Source organism: Mobula hypostoma, chromosome 1 (genome assembly GCF_963921235.1).
Source record: "Mobula hypostoma chromosome 1, sMobHyp1.1, whole genome shotgun sequence".
In the NCBI taxonomy this organism is placed as follows: domain Eukaryota; kingdom Metazoa; phylum Chordata; class Chondrichthyes; order Myliobatiformes; family Myliobatidae; genus Mobula; species Mobula hypostoma.
Window position 1 is genome coordinate 104,846,153 of NC_086097.1, and position 14,203 is coordinate 104,860,355.

Sequence of the window (14,203 nt, forward strand, 5' to 3'; positions counted from 1 at the left end):
TAAAATGTATCCCCCCTACAGTGCCTGTAAAATGTATTCCCCCATACAGTGCTTCTAAACTGTATCCCCACCTGAGAGTGCCTGTAAAATGTATCCGCCCGTACATTGCCTGTAAAATGTATCCCCCTGTACAGTACCTATAAAATGTATCCCTCCTACAGTACCTGTAAAATGTATCCCCCCTACAGTTCCTGTAAAATGTATCCCCCCCTACAGTGCCTGTAAAATCTATCCCCCATACATTGCCTGTAAAATGACCCCCCCCGTACAGTGCCTGTAAAATGACCCTACGTACAGCGCCTGTAAAATGACCCCCTGTACAGTGCCTGTAAAATGACCCCCTGTACAGTGCCTGTAAAATGCATTCCCCCGAGACAGTGCCTGTATAATGCATTCCCCTGTACAGTGCCTGTAAAATGCCTTGACCCCATACAGTGCTTGAAAATGCATTCCCTTTGTACACTGCCTGTACTATGTATACCCTGCTTACAGTGCCTGTAAAATGTTCCCCTGTGCAGTGCTTGTAAAATGCATTCCCCTTGAACAGCGCCTGTAAAATGTATTCCTCCCCTGTACAGCGCCAGTAAAATGTTACTCCCCCCCCCCCCACACTGCCTGTGCCATGTATACCCTGCTTACAGTGCCTGTAAAATGTTCCCTGGTACGGTACCAATAAAATGTATTCCCCCACCCCCCATACGGTGCCTGTAAAATGTCCCCATACCTGTACAGTGCCTGTAAAATGTCTCCCTGTACAGTGCCTCCTAGCTGTATCCCCCTGTACAGGGCCTCTAAACTGTATCCCCCCTGTACACCCCCTGTAAAATTCCCCCCCCGTACAATCCCTGTAAGATGTATTTCCCTCCCATACAGTGCCTGTAAAATGTATCTCCCCCTGTACAGTGCCTGAAAACGTCCCCCCCATACAGTGCCTCTAAACTGTATCCCCACCTGAGAGTGCCTGTAAAATGTCCCCCTCCCCCGTGCAGTACCTTTAAAATGCCCTCCCCATATGGTGCCTGTAAAATGTATGTCCCCCTGTACGGTGTCTGTAAAATGTCCCCATACCTGTACAGTGCCTGTAAAATGTCTCCACACTTGCACAGTGCCTGTAAAACCTCCCCTGTACAGTGCCTGTAAAATGTATTCCCTACCCCCCCCCATGTCCCGTGTGGTGCCTGTAAAATGTTTTGCCCCATACACCTCTTCATTGTCCCCCTCCCCGTACAGAACCTGTAAAATGTCCCCCTCCCCGTACAGTGCCTGTAAAATGTATCCCCCCGTACAGTGCCTGTAAAACAGCGGTGCCCAACCACCGGGCCGCAAAGCGCACGCTACCGGGCCGCGAGGAAACGATATGATTTGGCGATAGGAGTCAGCTGCACCTTTTCTCATTCCCTGTCGCGCACTGTTGAGCCATTACGCACGCGAGGCCATTACCCGCGCGTCATCCATGTCAGCGCGGGAAGAAGATCAACTCCTCGAACTTGCAAATGACGGGATGAAAAGTATGTTTGACATAACATCTCTGCCGGCATTCTGGATCAAAGTCAAGGCAAAATATCCTGAGAACGTTGCTTCCATTTCCAACATATCTCTGCAATGAATGCAACGAAAACTAAATTGCGGAATAGACTGGACATAAGGAACCCCCTTCGAGTATCGCTGGTCTCCCTTCACCCCTCGATGGCACGGTCTTGTTGTAGGAAAACAAACACAGGGCTCCCACTGATTCAGCAATATTGATGCATTGCAATGATTTTATATGTTCAAACGGGGAAAATATGTGCTGTGTGTTTAATATCCAAACGTTACTTAAAATGTTATGATGCTATTGACTTCTATAACCATATAACAATTACAGCACGGAAACAGGCCATATTGGCCCTTCTAGTTCATGCCGAACGCTACTCTCACCTAGCCCCGCCGACCTGCACTCAGCCCATAACCCTCCGTTCCTTTCCCGTCCATATACCTATTCAATTTTTCTTTTAATGATAATAGCGAACCTGCCTCTACCACTTCTACTAGAAGTTCGTTCAACACTTACTTCAAGCTCCCCTGATAATTGACTTATCACTATATTCATGTGAGGAAAATATGCGCTGTGTTTAATATTAAATTCATTAGATAAACCCTTTTAGAAACGAAATTGAGTGTATTAGCCACTTATCACCGACATTCTGGTCGTGATTAACCCCACCCCCCGAACAAAATCGCCAAAAAGGATTTGCAGAGAAAAGAAATCGGCGGGTTACGACGCGCATGCGCACTGGTGCCCGCACAAGGCTTCATGGTCATTGTAGTCTTTCTCTGGGTAAACAATGTATTTGACTGCTACTCTTGTCCGTTGGCAACGCTACCCCCCCCCCCCCCCGGGTTGGCCGGTCTGCAAGAATATTGTCAATATTAAACCGGTCCGCAGTGCAAAAAATGGTTGGGGACCCCTGCTGTAAAATGTATCTCCCTCCCCCCGTACAGTGCCTGTAAAATGTATCCCCCTGTACAGTGCCTGTAAAATGTTCCCCCCGTACAGTGCCTGTAAAATGTTCCCCCTGTACAGTGCCTGTAAAATGTATCCCCGTACAGTGCCTGTAAAATGTCCCCTCCCCGTACAATGCCCTTACAATGTATTCCCCCTCCAGCGTACAGTGCCTGTAAAATGTTCTCCCCCCCCCCAGTTCGGTGGCTATAAAATGTGCCCCCACCCCTATTATAGTGCAGAGCCTACTAAATGGATTCTCCCCCCCCGCCTTAATGTGCCTCTGTCCCCCTGTGCGGTGCCAATAACATGTCCCCCCCACCGAAAGTTTTCATGTTTATTGTTTTATGACTCTGACTCAAAGCGGATTAAATTTGACTTTTTTTTTGACATTGATCAACAGAAAAAGAGTCTTTCATGTCAGTGAAAAAACTCTTCAAAGTTATCTAAGTTAATTATGAATATAAAATACAAAACTACTGTTTGCATAAATATTCACCCCTTTCAAGTCGGTATTTAGTAGATGCATGTTTGGTAGCAATTGCAGCCTTGAGAGTGTGGATAGGTCTCTATTAGCTTTGCACATCTGAAAACTGCAATTTTCCTCTATTCTTCTTGATTAAACTGCTCAAGCTCTGTTAGATTGCATAGGGATTGTGAGTGAACAGCCCTTTTCAACTCCAGCCACAAATTCTCAATTGAATCAAGGTCTAGACTCTGACTTGGCCACTCCAGGACACTAATTTTGTTGATTTTAAGCCTTTCCTTTTAGCTTTGGCTTTATATTTGGGGTCACTGCCTTGCTGGAAAACAAATTTTCTCCCAAGTCACAGTTCTCTTGCAGATTGCATCAGGTTTTCCTCCAGGAATTCCCTATCATTTGCTGCATTCATTTTGTCCTCTACCTTCACAAGCCTTCCAGGGTCTGCTGCCGTGAAGCATCCCCACACCATGCTTTATGGTAGGAATGGTGTGTTTTTGATGATGTGTGGTGTTTAGTCTGATGGCCAAAAAGCTTAATTTTGGTTTTATCAGACCGTAGAACCTTCTTCCAGCTGACTTCAGAGTCTCCACATTGCCTTCTTGCAAACTCTAGCTGAGTTTTCTGTGAGTTTTTTTCAACAGTGGCTTTCGCTTTGCCACTCTTCCATAAAGCTGTGGCAGGTGTAGCACCGGGGCAACATTTGTTGTATGCGCAGTCTCCCCCATCTCAGCCACTGAAGCTTGCTACTCCAACAGAGTTGTCATAGGTCACTTTGTGGCCTCCCTCACTAATCCCCTTCTTTCACGGTCACTCAGTTTTTGAGGATAGTCTGCTACGGGCAGATTTACGGCTATGCCATATTCTTTCCATTTCTGAATGATTGACTTAACTGTACTCCGAGGGATGTTCAGTGATTTGGAAATTTTCTTGTATCCATCTCTTGACGTGCTTTTCAACAACATTCTTGCTTAGTTGCTTCAAATGTTCTTTTGTCGTCTTAGTGTAGTTTTTGCCAGGATACTGACTCACCAGCAGTTGGACCTTCCAGATACAGGTGTATTTTTACTACAATCAGTTGAAACACTTTGATTGCACACGGTGATCTCTATTTCAGTAATTACGTGACTTCTAAAATCAGTTGGTGGTACCAGTGATGATTTGGTGTGTCATACTAAAGGGAGTGAATACTTGTGCAATCAATTGTCTTGTGTTTATATTTGTAATTCATTTAGTTCACTTTGTAGAGATCTATTTTCACTTTGAGATTGAATCTTTTTCTGTTGATCAGCATCAAAAATACCAAATTAAATCCACTGATTCAATGTTGTAAAACAATAAAACATGAAATCTTCCAAAGGGGGTGAATACATTTTATAGGCACTGTAGCTCAGTTTTAAGTGACTGACCTCTTGTATCTACGTCTGTGTTTGAAACTCGTCCACTCATGAAAACATCCTTCTGTACCCTTGTGGTATCGTATATTTGAATAAAGTTACCTCACATTTATTTAACTCCAAGGACTATTGTCTCTCACCCCAGAATTACCCCGGTGAATCTATTCTGGACTGTCTCCTAATGTTACTATTTTTAACTTTGAAGACAAAACAGTACATTCCAGACAAGGCCTCACCAGCACAATTACATCAAAGCCTCCCTATTTTTAAACTCAAACTACTTTGTGTTGAAGGCTAGAATGCTGTGTACTTTCTTAACTACTTATTGGATTCATGGACTAGATCCCTTTGTATATCACTCACTTGTGGGCTTTCTCTTTCAGATAATCTAGTGTTTGATGTATCTTATGAAATGCATGATCTCACACCTCCCCAATGTTAAGGTCCATTTATAAACATTATACTCACTAAGTTAGTCCATCATTGCAGTACCATTTGAAAGTTTGGAAATCTTAGGTACAATTGCGGTGGTTCTCCAGTAGTTGCCTTTCTTTCTGGAAAAGACCCATTTATTTTCGACTTTGTGAGACCGAATGGATTGAAAATTTGCTAATACACTTCATCTGATACAGAGGACATTTAATTTATACATCAGTGTCCCATGTGGCACCTTGTTAACTGCCTTTTATAAATCCACACTATTTCAATAGTTTCCTTTATCAACTCTCCCTCAAAGAATATGATCAATTTTTCAAACAGGATTTACCATGTTGACTAGGTTTAATTATATTCTGTTTTCCTAGATGATTAGTTACTTTTTTGATTATTAACTTCAGAATGTTGCCCATAAACCTAACTGGCCTGTAGTTCCCTGCCTTCTGCCTTTCTCCTTCTCTGATATCTACCTGAAGTTTAGCAAGTTATCAATTAGCATTATCTTCCAAGGTGAATTTTAGATGCAAAATTTGTATTCAACACCACACTTGTATAGTAGATGACAACACATAACCAGATCCTTCATACCAACGTGTCATGTCAACCAAGATGCCTTCCTGAGTGTGGTAAACCATATATATGTTGTAACTGGGTTAACTGTCTGGACACGCCCCTCTGCTGACTGCCCCTGTGGCTCCTCCCACAGATTCCTGAATAAAGGTGATTTCGTCTTGCCCCTCCCCCTCAGTACGGGGGCAGACACTCAGCATGGAGGTCGTATTATCGTACAGCGAATAAAAGCCTTTCAGTATTTTACCCAACCTCAGTCTTTTGGAGTTATTGAAGGTGCTTAACTGAGGCCTTGTTAGCCTGCATTTGTCCATATTGCGCTCAACCTTGCCTTTCCATGTATCTGTCCAAATGTCTTTTAAGCATTGCAAATTGTACCACTTTCTCAGTAATATCTCTGCCATTTCTTTACTATTATCAATTCACCTGCTTTGTTCTTCAGAGACAACACATTTACTGCAGCCACCCTCATCCAATTTGTATATCCATAGCAACTTTTACTGTTTGTTATTTACAGTGTGCAAGTTTTCTCTCAAAATTCATTTCTGTGTTCTTAGTCTTAAAGTCTTCCTAGTCCTGTAGTTTGCCACTTTCTGTGCCCTACAATTTGACAATATCGTTGACTTCCTTTTGCTAATCTACAGATTGTGCTTTTTCTCACAGAATTCTCTTTGATTGGGATAATTCTTGCTGAGCATTATTTGGATATTTGCTGCTGCTCTTGTACAGCAGTGTAGTCACTTAGCAAACTGTGTCATAGGGGAGTTAATGGGATTGTTTGAGGGAAAACACACAGGTAAAGGTAGGAGAGAGGAAACAGGATTTCTCTTTGCAAACCTGCGTTAACTCTTTAGACTGAATGGCCACTACCAGCGCATGATAGTGTGAGATATTCAAAAATCAAATCAAAAAGAGCTAGTTCAACTCTTTCATGTTAGCCCTCATTCACAGGTGTTAGGAAAGGCATCATGTGGAATGTGGTATGAAGCCAGTATTGCAAATGACTTGGATTGTGCAGGAACCTGGAGGAGATCAGCTAGAAGAGCATATTTGGAGGTAATGACAAACTGAGACTAAATGTATTGAGGCAGGGACACGTGCATTATCACAAAGGTGGGGGAGGTAGATGGTCCAGAGTTTGCTGATCCAGCAGTTTATATGAGTGCACAGGTCAGGAACTTTGACCCGAGACATAGTGGAATGGATCAGATATGTACTTTGTGTATGAAATACCAAGAGTCAAAAGTGAGCCAACATTGACTGACGTGACACACAAAAAATGCTGGAGGAACACAGCAAGCTAGGCAGCATCTATGGAAAAGAGTAAACAGTTGATGTTTCAGGCCGAGCCCCCCCGCCCCCCCCCCCAGCAGGACTGGACATCCTTTTTTCCCTCCAGTCCTGCCGAAGGGTCTCAGCCCAAAATGTCAACTGTTTACTCTTTTCCATAGATGTTGCCTGGCCTACTGAGTTCGTCCAGTATTTTGTGTGTGTTGCTTAGATTTTCAGCATCTGCAGGTTTTCTCTTGTTTGTTGACTGATGTGTGTCAATATAGGACTTAGAAAACCTACAGCACAGTATAGGCCCTTCGGTCCACAATGCTGTGCTGAAAAACTTCCTTACTTTAGAAATTCCCTAGGGTTACCCATAGCCCTCTATTTTTCTAAGCTCTATGTATCTATCCAGGAGTCTCTTAAAATACCCTATCGTATCCGTCGCTAGCATCCTATTCCATTCACTCACCAATCTCTGTGTAAAAAAACTTACCTCTGACATCTCCTCTGTACCTACTTCCAAGCACCTCAAAACTGTGCCCTGTCGTGTTAGCCATTTCAGCCTTGAGAAAAAGCCTCTTCTGATTATCCACACGATCAATGCCTCTCATCATCTTATACACTTCTATCAAGTCACCTCTCATCCTCCTTTGCTCCAAGGAGAAAAGGCTGGGTTCACTCAACCTATTCTCATAAGGCATGCTTCCCAATCCAGGCAACGTCCTTGTAAATCTCCTCTGCACCCTTTCTATGGTTTCTACATCCTTCTTGTATTGATTTATGTAATCAATGCAAACACATGAAAAGTAGTTATGGGACAAAACATTTACCTAACTTTCCCCTGACTGGAAGAGAGGTTTTTGAAAATGCATGGCTGTAATTATATAGGGTGTGCCATAAAATGGAAACTATAAAGAGGAGAGGGACATAGAAAGAGTGGCTAGGCATTGTCCCCCTGGCTACTGTTGACAATTTTTCTGTGTGCTTCTGTGTTCAGTACAGAATAGGTTGGCTCGCTTCTTTGTGGATCTGGAAGTTGAGCTGAATCTTGGATGTATTCAAATGGCTTTTCCAATCTTTGGCAGATTTGAAATTGAAAAGAAGTTGAAAGCAGCAAAGAAAAAGGAAAAGAAAGAGAAAAAGAAGAAAATGGAGGAAGAGCGTGAGAAGAAGATGCAGCAGATTCAAGAGTTGCCGGTATCCTGTTTTACTGTTTTTCTTTTTTGAGAGTATACTTCTAGTTGTTTCAGTATCAGATCCCATACCTACCGTGATACTTACTGTATCATCTAGCCACTGTTCAGATTCATATTTAATGTTTTAAGTGCACCTCAAGAATGGGTTACTTTCTTCCCTGTCTCCCCAGAACATGGAACTGGAAAAAAGATTACTAATGATTTAGCGATGTGCTCAAATACAAATGTGGAAAATTAGGAGCAGGAGTAGACCTTTTGACACCTGGTCTCTACTCTGTCATGGCTAATTATCTAGATTCAGTATCTTGTTCCAGTTTCCTCCCCACATCTCTTGATCCCTCTAGCCCTTAGAAAATATAATCTATTCTTTCTTCGATATACTTAATGATTTGACTTTAAGTTCTGTGCAGAAGTCCATAGGTTCACTGCTCTCTAGGAGAAGAAATTTCTCATCTTAGTCTTTTGTTTACCTCTTTAGACTTTGATCTCTAGTCCTGAATTCTCTGGCAGTGGAAATGTATCCCTGACATTTCAATCATTTGCATAGAGGTTAGTTCTGCCCCTTTTGCAATAAGGCTGTTTGTGTATCAATTCAATAATTCCATCCTCGCTATGCCTTTCACACTAAGAAATTCTGAAAATTCCTTACTACTATAACCTGTGCCAACATCTCTTGAAGATTTGTCTTTATCTGCTATTTTATTGAATTATTGTGAGACCTCTGTAAACACCATGTGGTTGCCCCTTTCAGTTCTACACAGTTACCATGAAACTTGAACTTCTCTCTATAATATCATGAGCTTCCATTGGGTGCTAGAGTTTTCCCCATGTCAAAAGATATGCAGACTGGTAGACTACTGTGAAATGCCCTTCGTTATGTGAGTGGTAGAATCTGAGAGGAGTTTTCGAGGGAAGTGAGTGCCCAAGGTTTAACCTCCCACTCAACTTTGCTGTCTGCTAACTTGGAGGTACTGCATTAGGTTTCCTCATCCAGATCATTAACATGAATTGTAAATTGCAGATTCCAGCACTGACTGTCACTGCCAGGTACTTAGGGAAAAATGACCCACTTAATCTGTTGGTCAACGAATTTTCTGTCTTAGCACAAATTATCCTAATCTCATGGTTTTTATTAATTTTAGAGTTGAGTTATATACAATGTGGAAATGAGCCCTTCAGATTAACACATTGATATGTGCTACTTGTATAGAAACAGAAAATCTACAGCACAATACAGGCCCTTTGGCCCACAGTACTGTGCCAAACATGTACTTGGTTCAGAAATTACCTAGGGTTACCCATAGCCCTCTATTTTTCTAAGCTCCATGTACCTATCCAGGAGCCTCTTAAAAGACCCTATTGTATCCACCTCCACCAACATTCCACACATACACCGCTCTGCATAAAAACCCTGACATCTCTTCTGTACCTACTTCCAAGCACCTTAAAACTGTGCCCTCTCTTATTAGCCATTTCAACCTTAGGGGAAAAAACATCTGACTATCCACATGATCAATGCCTCTCATCATATTGTACACCTCTAACAGGTCACCTCTCATCCTCCGCCACTCCAGGAAGAAAAGGCTGAGTTCACTCAACCTATTCTCATAAGGCATGCTCCCCAATCCTATATTCTGTCATCATATTTGCATACCAAAATGAACCACCTCACGCTTACCTGGTTTGAAATCCATCTGCCACTTCTCAGCCCAGTTTTGCATTCTATCAGTGTAACCTTCTGACAGCCTTCCACACTATCCACAACACCCCCAACCTTTGTGTCATCAATAAATTTACTAACCCATCCCTCCACTTCCTCATCCAGGTCATTTATAAAAATCACGAAGAGAAGGGATCCCAGAACAGATCCCTGAGGCACACCACTGGTCACCAGCCTCCATGCAGAATATGACCCGTCTACAACCACATTTTGCTTTCTGTGGGCAAGCCAGTTCTGGATCCACAAAGCAAGGTCTCCTTGGATCCCATGCCTCCTTACTTTCTCATTAAGCCTGGCATGGGGTACCTTATCAAATGCCTTGCTGAAATCCATACACACTACATCTACTGCTCCACCTTCATCAATGTGTTTAGTCACATCCTCAAAAAATTCAATCACGACCTGCCTGTGACAAAGCCATGCTGACTATTCCTAATCATATTATACCTCTCCAAATGTTCATAATTCCTGCCTTTCAGGATCTTCTCCATCAACTTACCAACCACTGAAGTAAGACTCACTGGTCTATAATTTCCTGGGCTATCTCTACTCCCTTTCTTGAATAAGGGAACAACATCTGCAACCCTCCAATCCTCTGGAGCTCTTCCCATCCCCACTGATAATGCAAAGATCATTGTCAGAGGCTCAGCAATCTCCTCCCTCATCTCCCACAGTAGTCTGGGGTACATCTGGTTCCAGTATTGGAGACTTGTTTTACATAATGCTTTCCAAAAGCTCCAGCACATCCTCTTTCTGAATGTCTATATGCTCAAGCTTTTCAATTTGCTGTAAGTCATCCCTACAATTGCCAAGATCCTTTTCCGTAGTGAAAACTGAAGCAAAGTATTCATTAAACAACAGGAATTCTGCAGATGCTGGAAATTCAAGCAACACACATCAAAGTTGCTGGTGAACTTAGCAGGCCAGGCAGCATCTGTAGGAAGAGGTGCAGTCGACGTTTCAGGCCGAGACCCTTCGTCTGAGTTAGTCCTGACGAAGGGTCTCGGCCTGAAACGTCGACTGCACCTCTTCCTACAGATGCTGCCTGGCCTGCTGCGTTCACCAGCAACTTTGATGTGTGTTGCTCAAAGTATTCATTAAATACCTCTGCCATCTCCCCCAGTTCCATACACAGTTTTCTACTGTCACACTTGATTGGTCCTATTCTGTCACATCTTATCCTCTTGCTCTTCACGTACTTGTAGAATGCCCTAGGGTTTTCTTTAATCCTGCTCGCCAAGACCTTCTCATGGTCCCTTCTGGCTCTCCTCATTTTGTTCTTATGCTCCTTCCTGCTAGCCTTATAATCTTCTAGATCTCTATCTTTAGCTAGTTTTTGAACCTTTCATAAGCTTTTCTTTTTTTCTTGACTAGATTTTCAACAGTCTTTGTATACCATGGTTCCTGTACCCTACCATCCTTTCCCTGTTTCATTAGAACGTACCTATGCAAAACGCCAAGCATGTATCCGCTGAACATTTGCCACATTTCTGCCGTACATTTTCCTGAGAACATCTGTTCCCAATTTATGCTTCCAAGTTCCTGTCTGATAGCTTCATATTTCCCCTTACTCCAATTAAACGCTTTCCAAACTTGTTTGTTCCTATCCCTCTCAAGTGCTATGGTAAAGGAGATAGAATTGTGATCACTATCTCCAGAATGCTCTCCCATTGAGAGACTTGACATCTGACTAGGTTCATTTGGCAATACCAGATCAAGTACAGCCTCTCCTCTTGTAGGCTTATCTACATATTACGTTAGGTAACCATCCTGAACACACCTATCAAACTCCACCCCATCTAAACCCCTTGCTCTTTGGAGATGCCAATTAGTATTTGGGAAATTAAAATCTCCCACCATGACAACCCTGTTATTATTACATCTTTCCAGAATCTGTCTCCCTATCTGCTCCTCGATTTCCCTGTTACTATTGGGTGGTCTATATATTAAAAAAATCACGCAGTCGAGTTATTGACCCTTTCCTGTTTCTAACTTCCACCTACAGAGACTCAGTAGACAATCCTTCCATGACTTCCTCCTTGTCTGCAGCCATGGCACTATCTCTGATCAGCAGAGCCATGCCTTCACTTCTTTTGCCTCCCTCCCTGTCCGTTCTGAAACATCTAAAGCATGGCACACCTGCCCCTGAGCCATCCAAGTCTGTGTAATGGCCACTGCATCATAACTCCAAATACTGATCCACGCTCTAAGCTCATCCGCTTTGTTCATGATGCTTCTTGCATTAAAATACACACATCTCAAACCATCACTCGGAGCACATCCCTTCTCTGTCACCTGCCTATCCTCCCTCTCATAATTTCTCCAAGCTTTCTCTATTTGTGAGCCAACCACCCCTTCCTCTGTCTTCAGTTCGGTTCCCACCCCCTAGCAATTCTAGTTTAAGCTCTCCCAATAGCCTTAGCAAATCTCCCTACCAGGATATTGGTTCCCCTCAGATTCAAGTACAACCCATCCTTTTTGTACAGGTCACGCCTGCCCCAAAAGAGGTCCCAATGATGCAGAAATCTGAATCCCTGCCCCCTGCTTCAATCTCCCGGTCATGCATTTATCTTCCACTTGGCTCTATTCTGATTCTCACTGTCGCGTGGCACAGGCCTCAATGACTACAGATCGGTGGCATTGACCTCCCACATCATGAAGACCCTGGAGAGACTTGTTTTGGAGCTGCTCCAGCCTATGGTCAGGCCACACTTAGATCCCCTCCAGTTCGTCTACCAGTCCCGACTAGGAGTTGAGGATGCCATCGTCTTCCTGCTGAACCGTGTCTACGCCCACCTGGACAAGCCAGCGAGCACTGTGAGGGTCATGTTTTTTGATTTCTCCAGTGCGTTCAACACCATCCGCCCTGCTCTGCTGGGGGAGAAGCTGACAGCGATGCAGGTGGATGCTTCCCTGGTATCATGGATTCTTGATTACCTGACTGGCAGACCACAGTACGTGTGCTTGCAACACTGTGTGTCCCACAGAGTGATCAGCAGCACTGGGGCTCCACAGGGGACTGTCTTGTCTCCCTTTCTCTTCACCATTTACACCTCGGACTTCAACTACTGCACAGAGTCTTGTCATCTTCAGAAGTTTTCGGATGACTCTGCTATAGTTGGATGCATCAGCAAGGAAGATGAGGCTGAGTACAGGACTACAGTAGGAAACTTTGTCACATGGTGTGAGCAGAATTATCTGCAGCTTAATGTGAAAAAGACTAAGGAGCTGGTGGTAGACCCGAGGAGAGCCAAGGTACCGGTGACCCCTCTTTCCATCCAGGGGGTCAGTGTGGACATGGTGGAGGATTACAAATACCTGGGGATACAGATTGACAATAAACTGGACTGGTCAAAGAACACTGAGGCTGTCTACAAGAAGGGTCAGAGCCGTCTCTATTTCCTGAGGAGACTGAGGTCCTTTAACATCTTCCGGACGATGCTGAGGATGTTCTATGAGTCTGTGGTGGCCAGTGCTATCATGTTTGCTGTTGTGTGCTGGGGCAGCAGGCTGAGAGTAACAGACACCAATAGAATCAACAAACCCATTCGTAAGGCCAGTGACGTTGTGGGGATGGAACTGGACTCTCTGACGGTGATGTCTGAAAAGAGGATGCTGTCTAAGTTGCATGCCATCTTGGACAATGTCTCCCATCCACTACATAATGTACTGGGTGGGCACAGGAGTACATTCAGCCAGAGACTCATTCCACCGAGATGCAGCACTGAGCGTCATAGGAAGTCATTCCTGCCTGTGCCCATCAAACTTTACAACTCCTCCCTTGGAGGGTCAGACACCCTGAGCCAATAGGCTGGTCCTGGACTTATTTCATAATTTCCTGGCATAATGTACATACTACTATTTAACTATTTATGGTTCTATTACTATTTATTATTTATGGATTAACTGTAACAAAAACCAATTTCCCCCGGGATTAATAAAGTATGACTGTGACTATGATTAATCCCGAGATTACGACCTTTGAGGTCCTGCTTCTCAGCTTCCTTCCTAGCTCCCTGTAGTCTGTTTTCAGGACCTCCTCCCTTTTCCTACCTATGTCATTGGTACCAATATGTACCACGACCTCTAGCTGTTCACCTTCCCACTTCAGGGTATCGTAGTCATGATCAGAAGCATCCCGGATCCTGGCACCTGGGAGGCAAACTACCATCTGTGTTTCTTTTCTGCGTCCACAAAATCGCCTGATTGACCCCCTAACTATAGAGTCCCCTTTTACTGCTGCCCTCTTCCCTTCTGAGCCACAGGGCCAGACTCTGTGCCAAAGGCGTGGGCACTGTTGCTTCCCCCATGTAGGCCCCCCCGTCAGCAGTACTCAAGCAGGAGTACTTATTGTTAAGGGGGACAGCCACAGGGGTACTCTCTAGTATCTAACTCTTGCCCTTCCTTCTCCTGACTGTTACCCACTTATCTGTCCCCCGAGGCCCCGGTGTGACTACTTGCCTCTTGCTGCTCTTTATCACCTCCTCACTTGGTCCCTAAGGAGCTGCAGTTCGATGCACCTGGTGCAGATGTGGCCATCTGGAGGTCGGGAGTTTCCTGGACTTCCCACATCTGACACCCAGTACAGAACACCAGCCTCAGGGACGTAAAGGACTTCATTGAAATTTTCTGAATGTCTGTCTACCT

The 14,203-nt window shown here is 44.0% G+C and overlaps 1 protein-coding gene across 2 annotated transcripts in view; it reads left to right on the forward strand.

The window, feature by feature from the left end:
* The window catches only part of rtf1 (RTF1 homolog, Paf1/RNA polymerase II complex component), a 217,275-nt gene that overhangs the window by 106,251 nt on the left and 96,821 nt on the right, over positions 1 to 14,203 (forward strand). For both annotated transcript variants that reach the window (XM_063054453.1, XM_063054446.1), the window contains exon 5: positions 7,726 to 7,837. In XM_063054453.1, the coding sequence (XP_062910523.1) occupies positions 7,726 to 7,837 (112 nt within the window). The remainder of the gene's footprint in view (positions 1 to 7,725; positions 7,838 to 14,203) is intronic.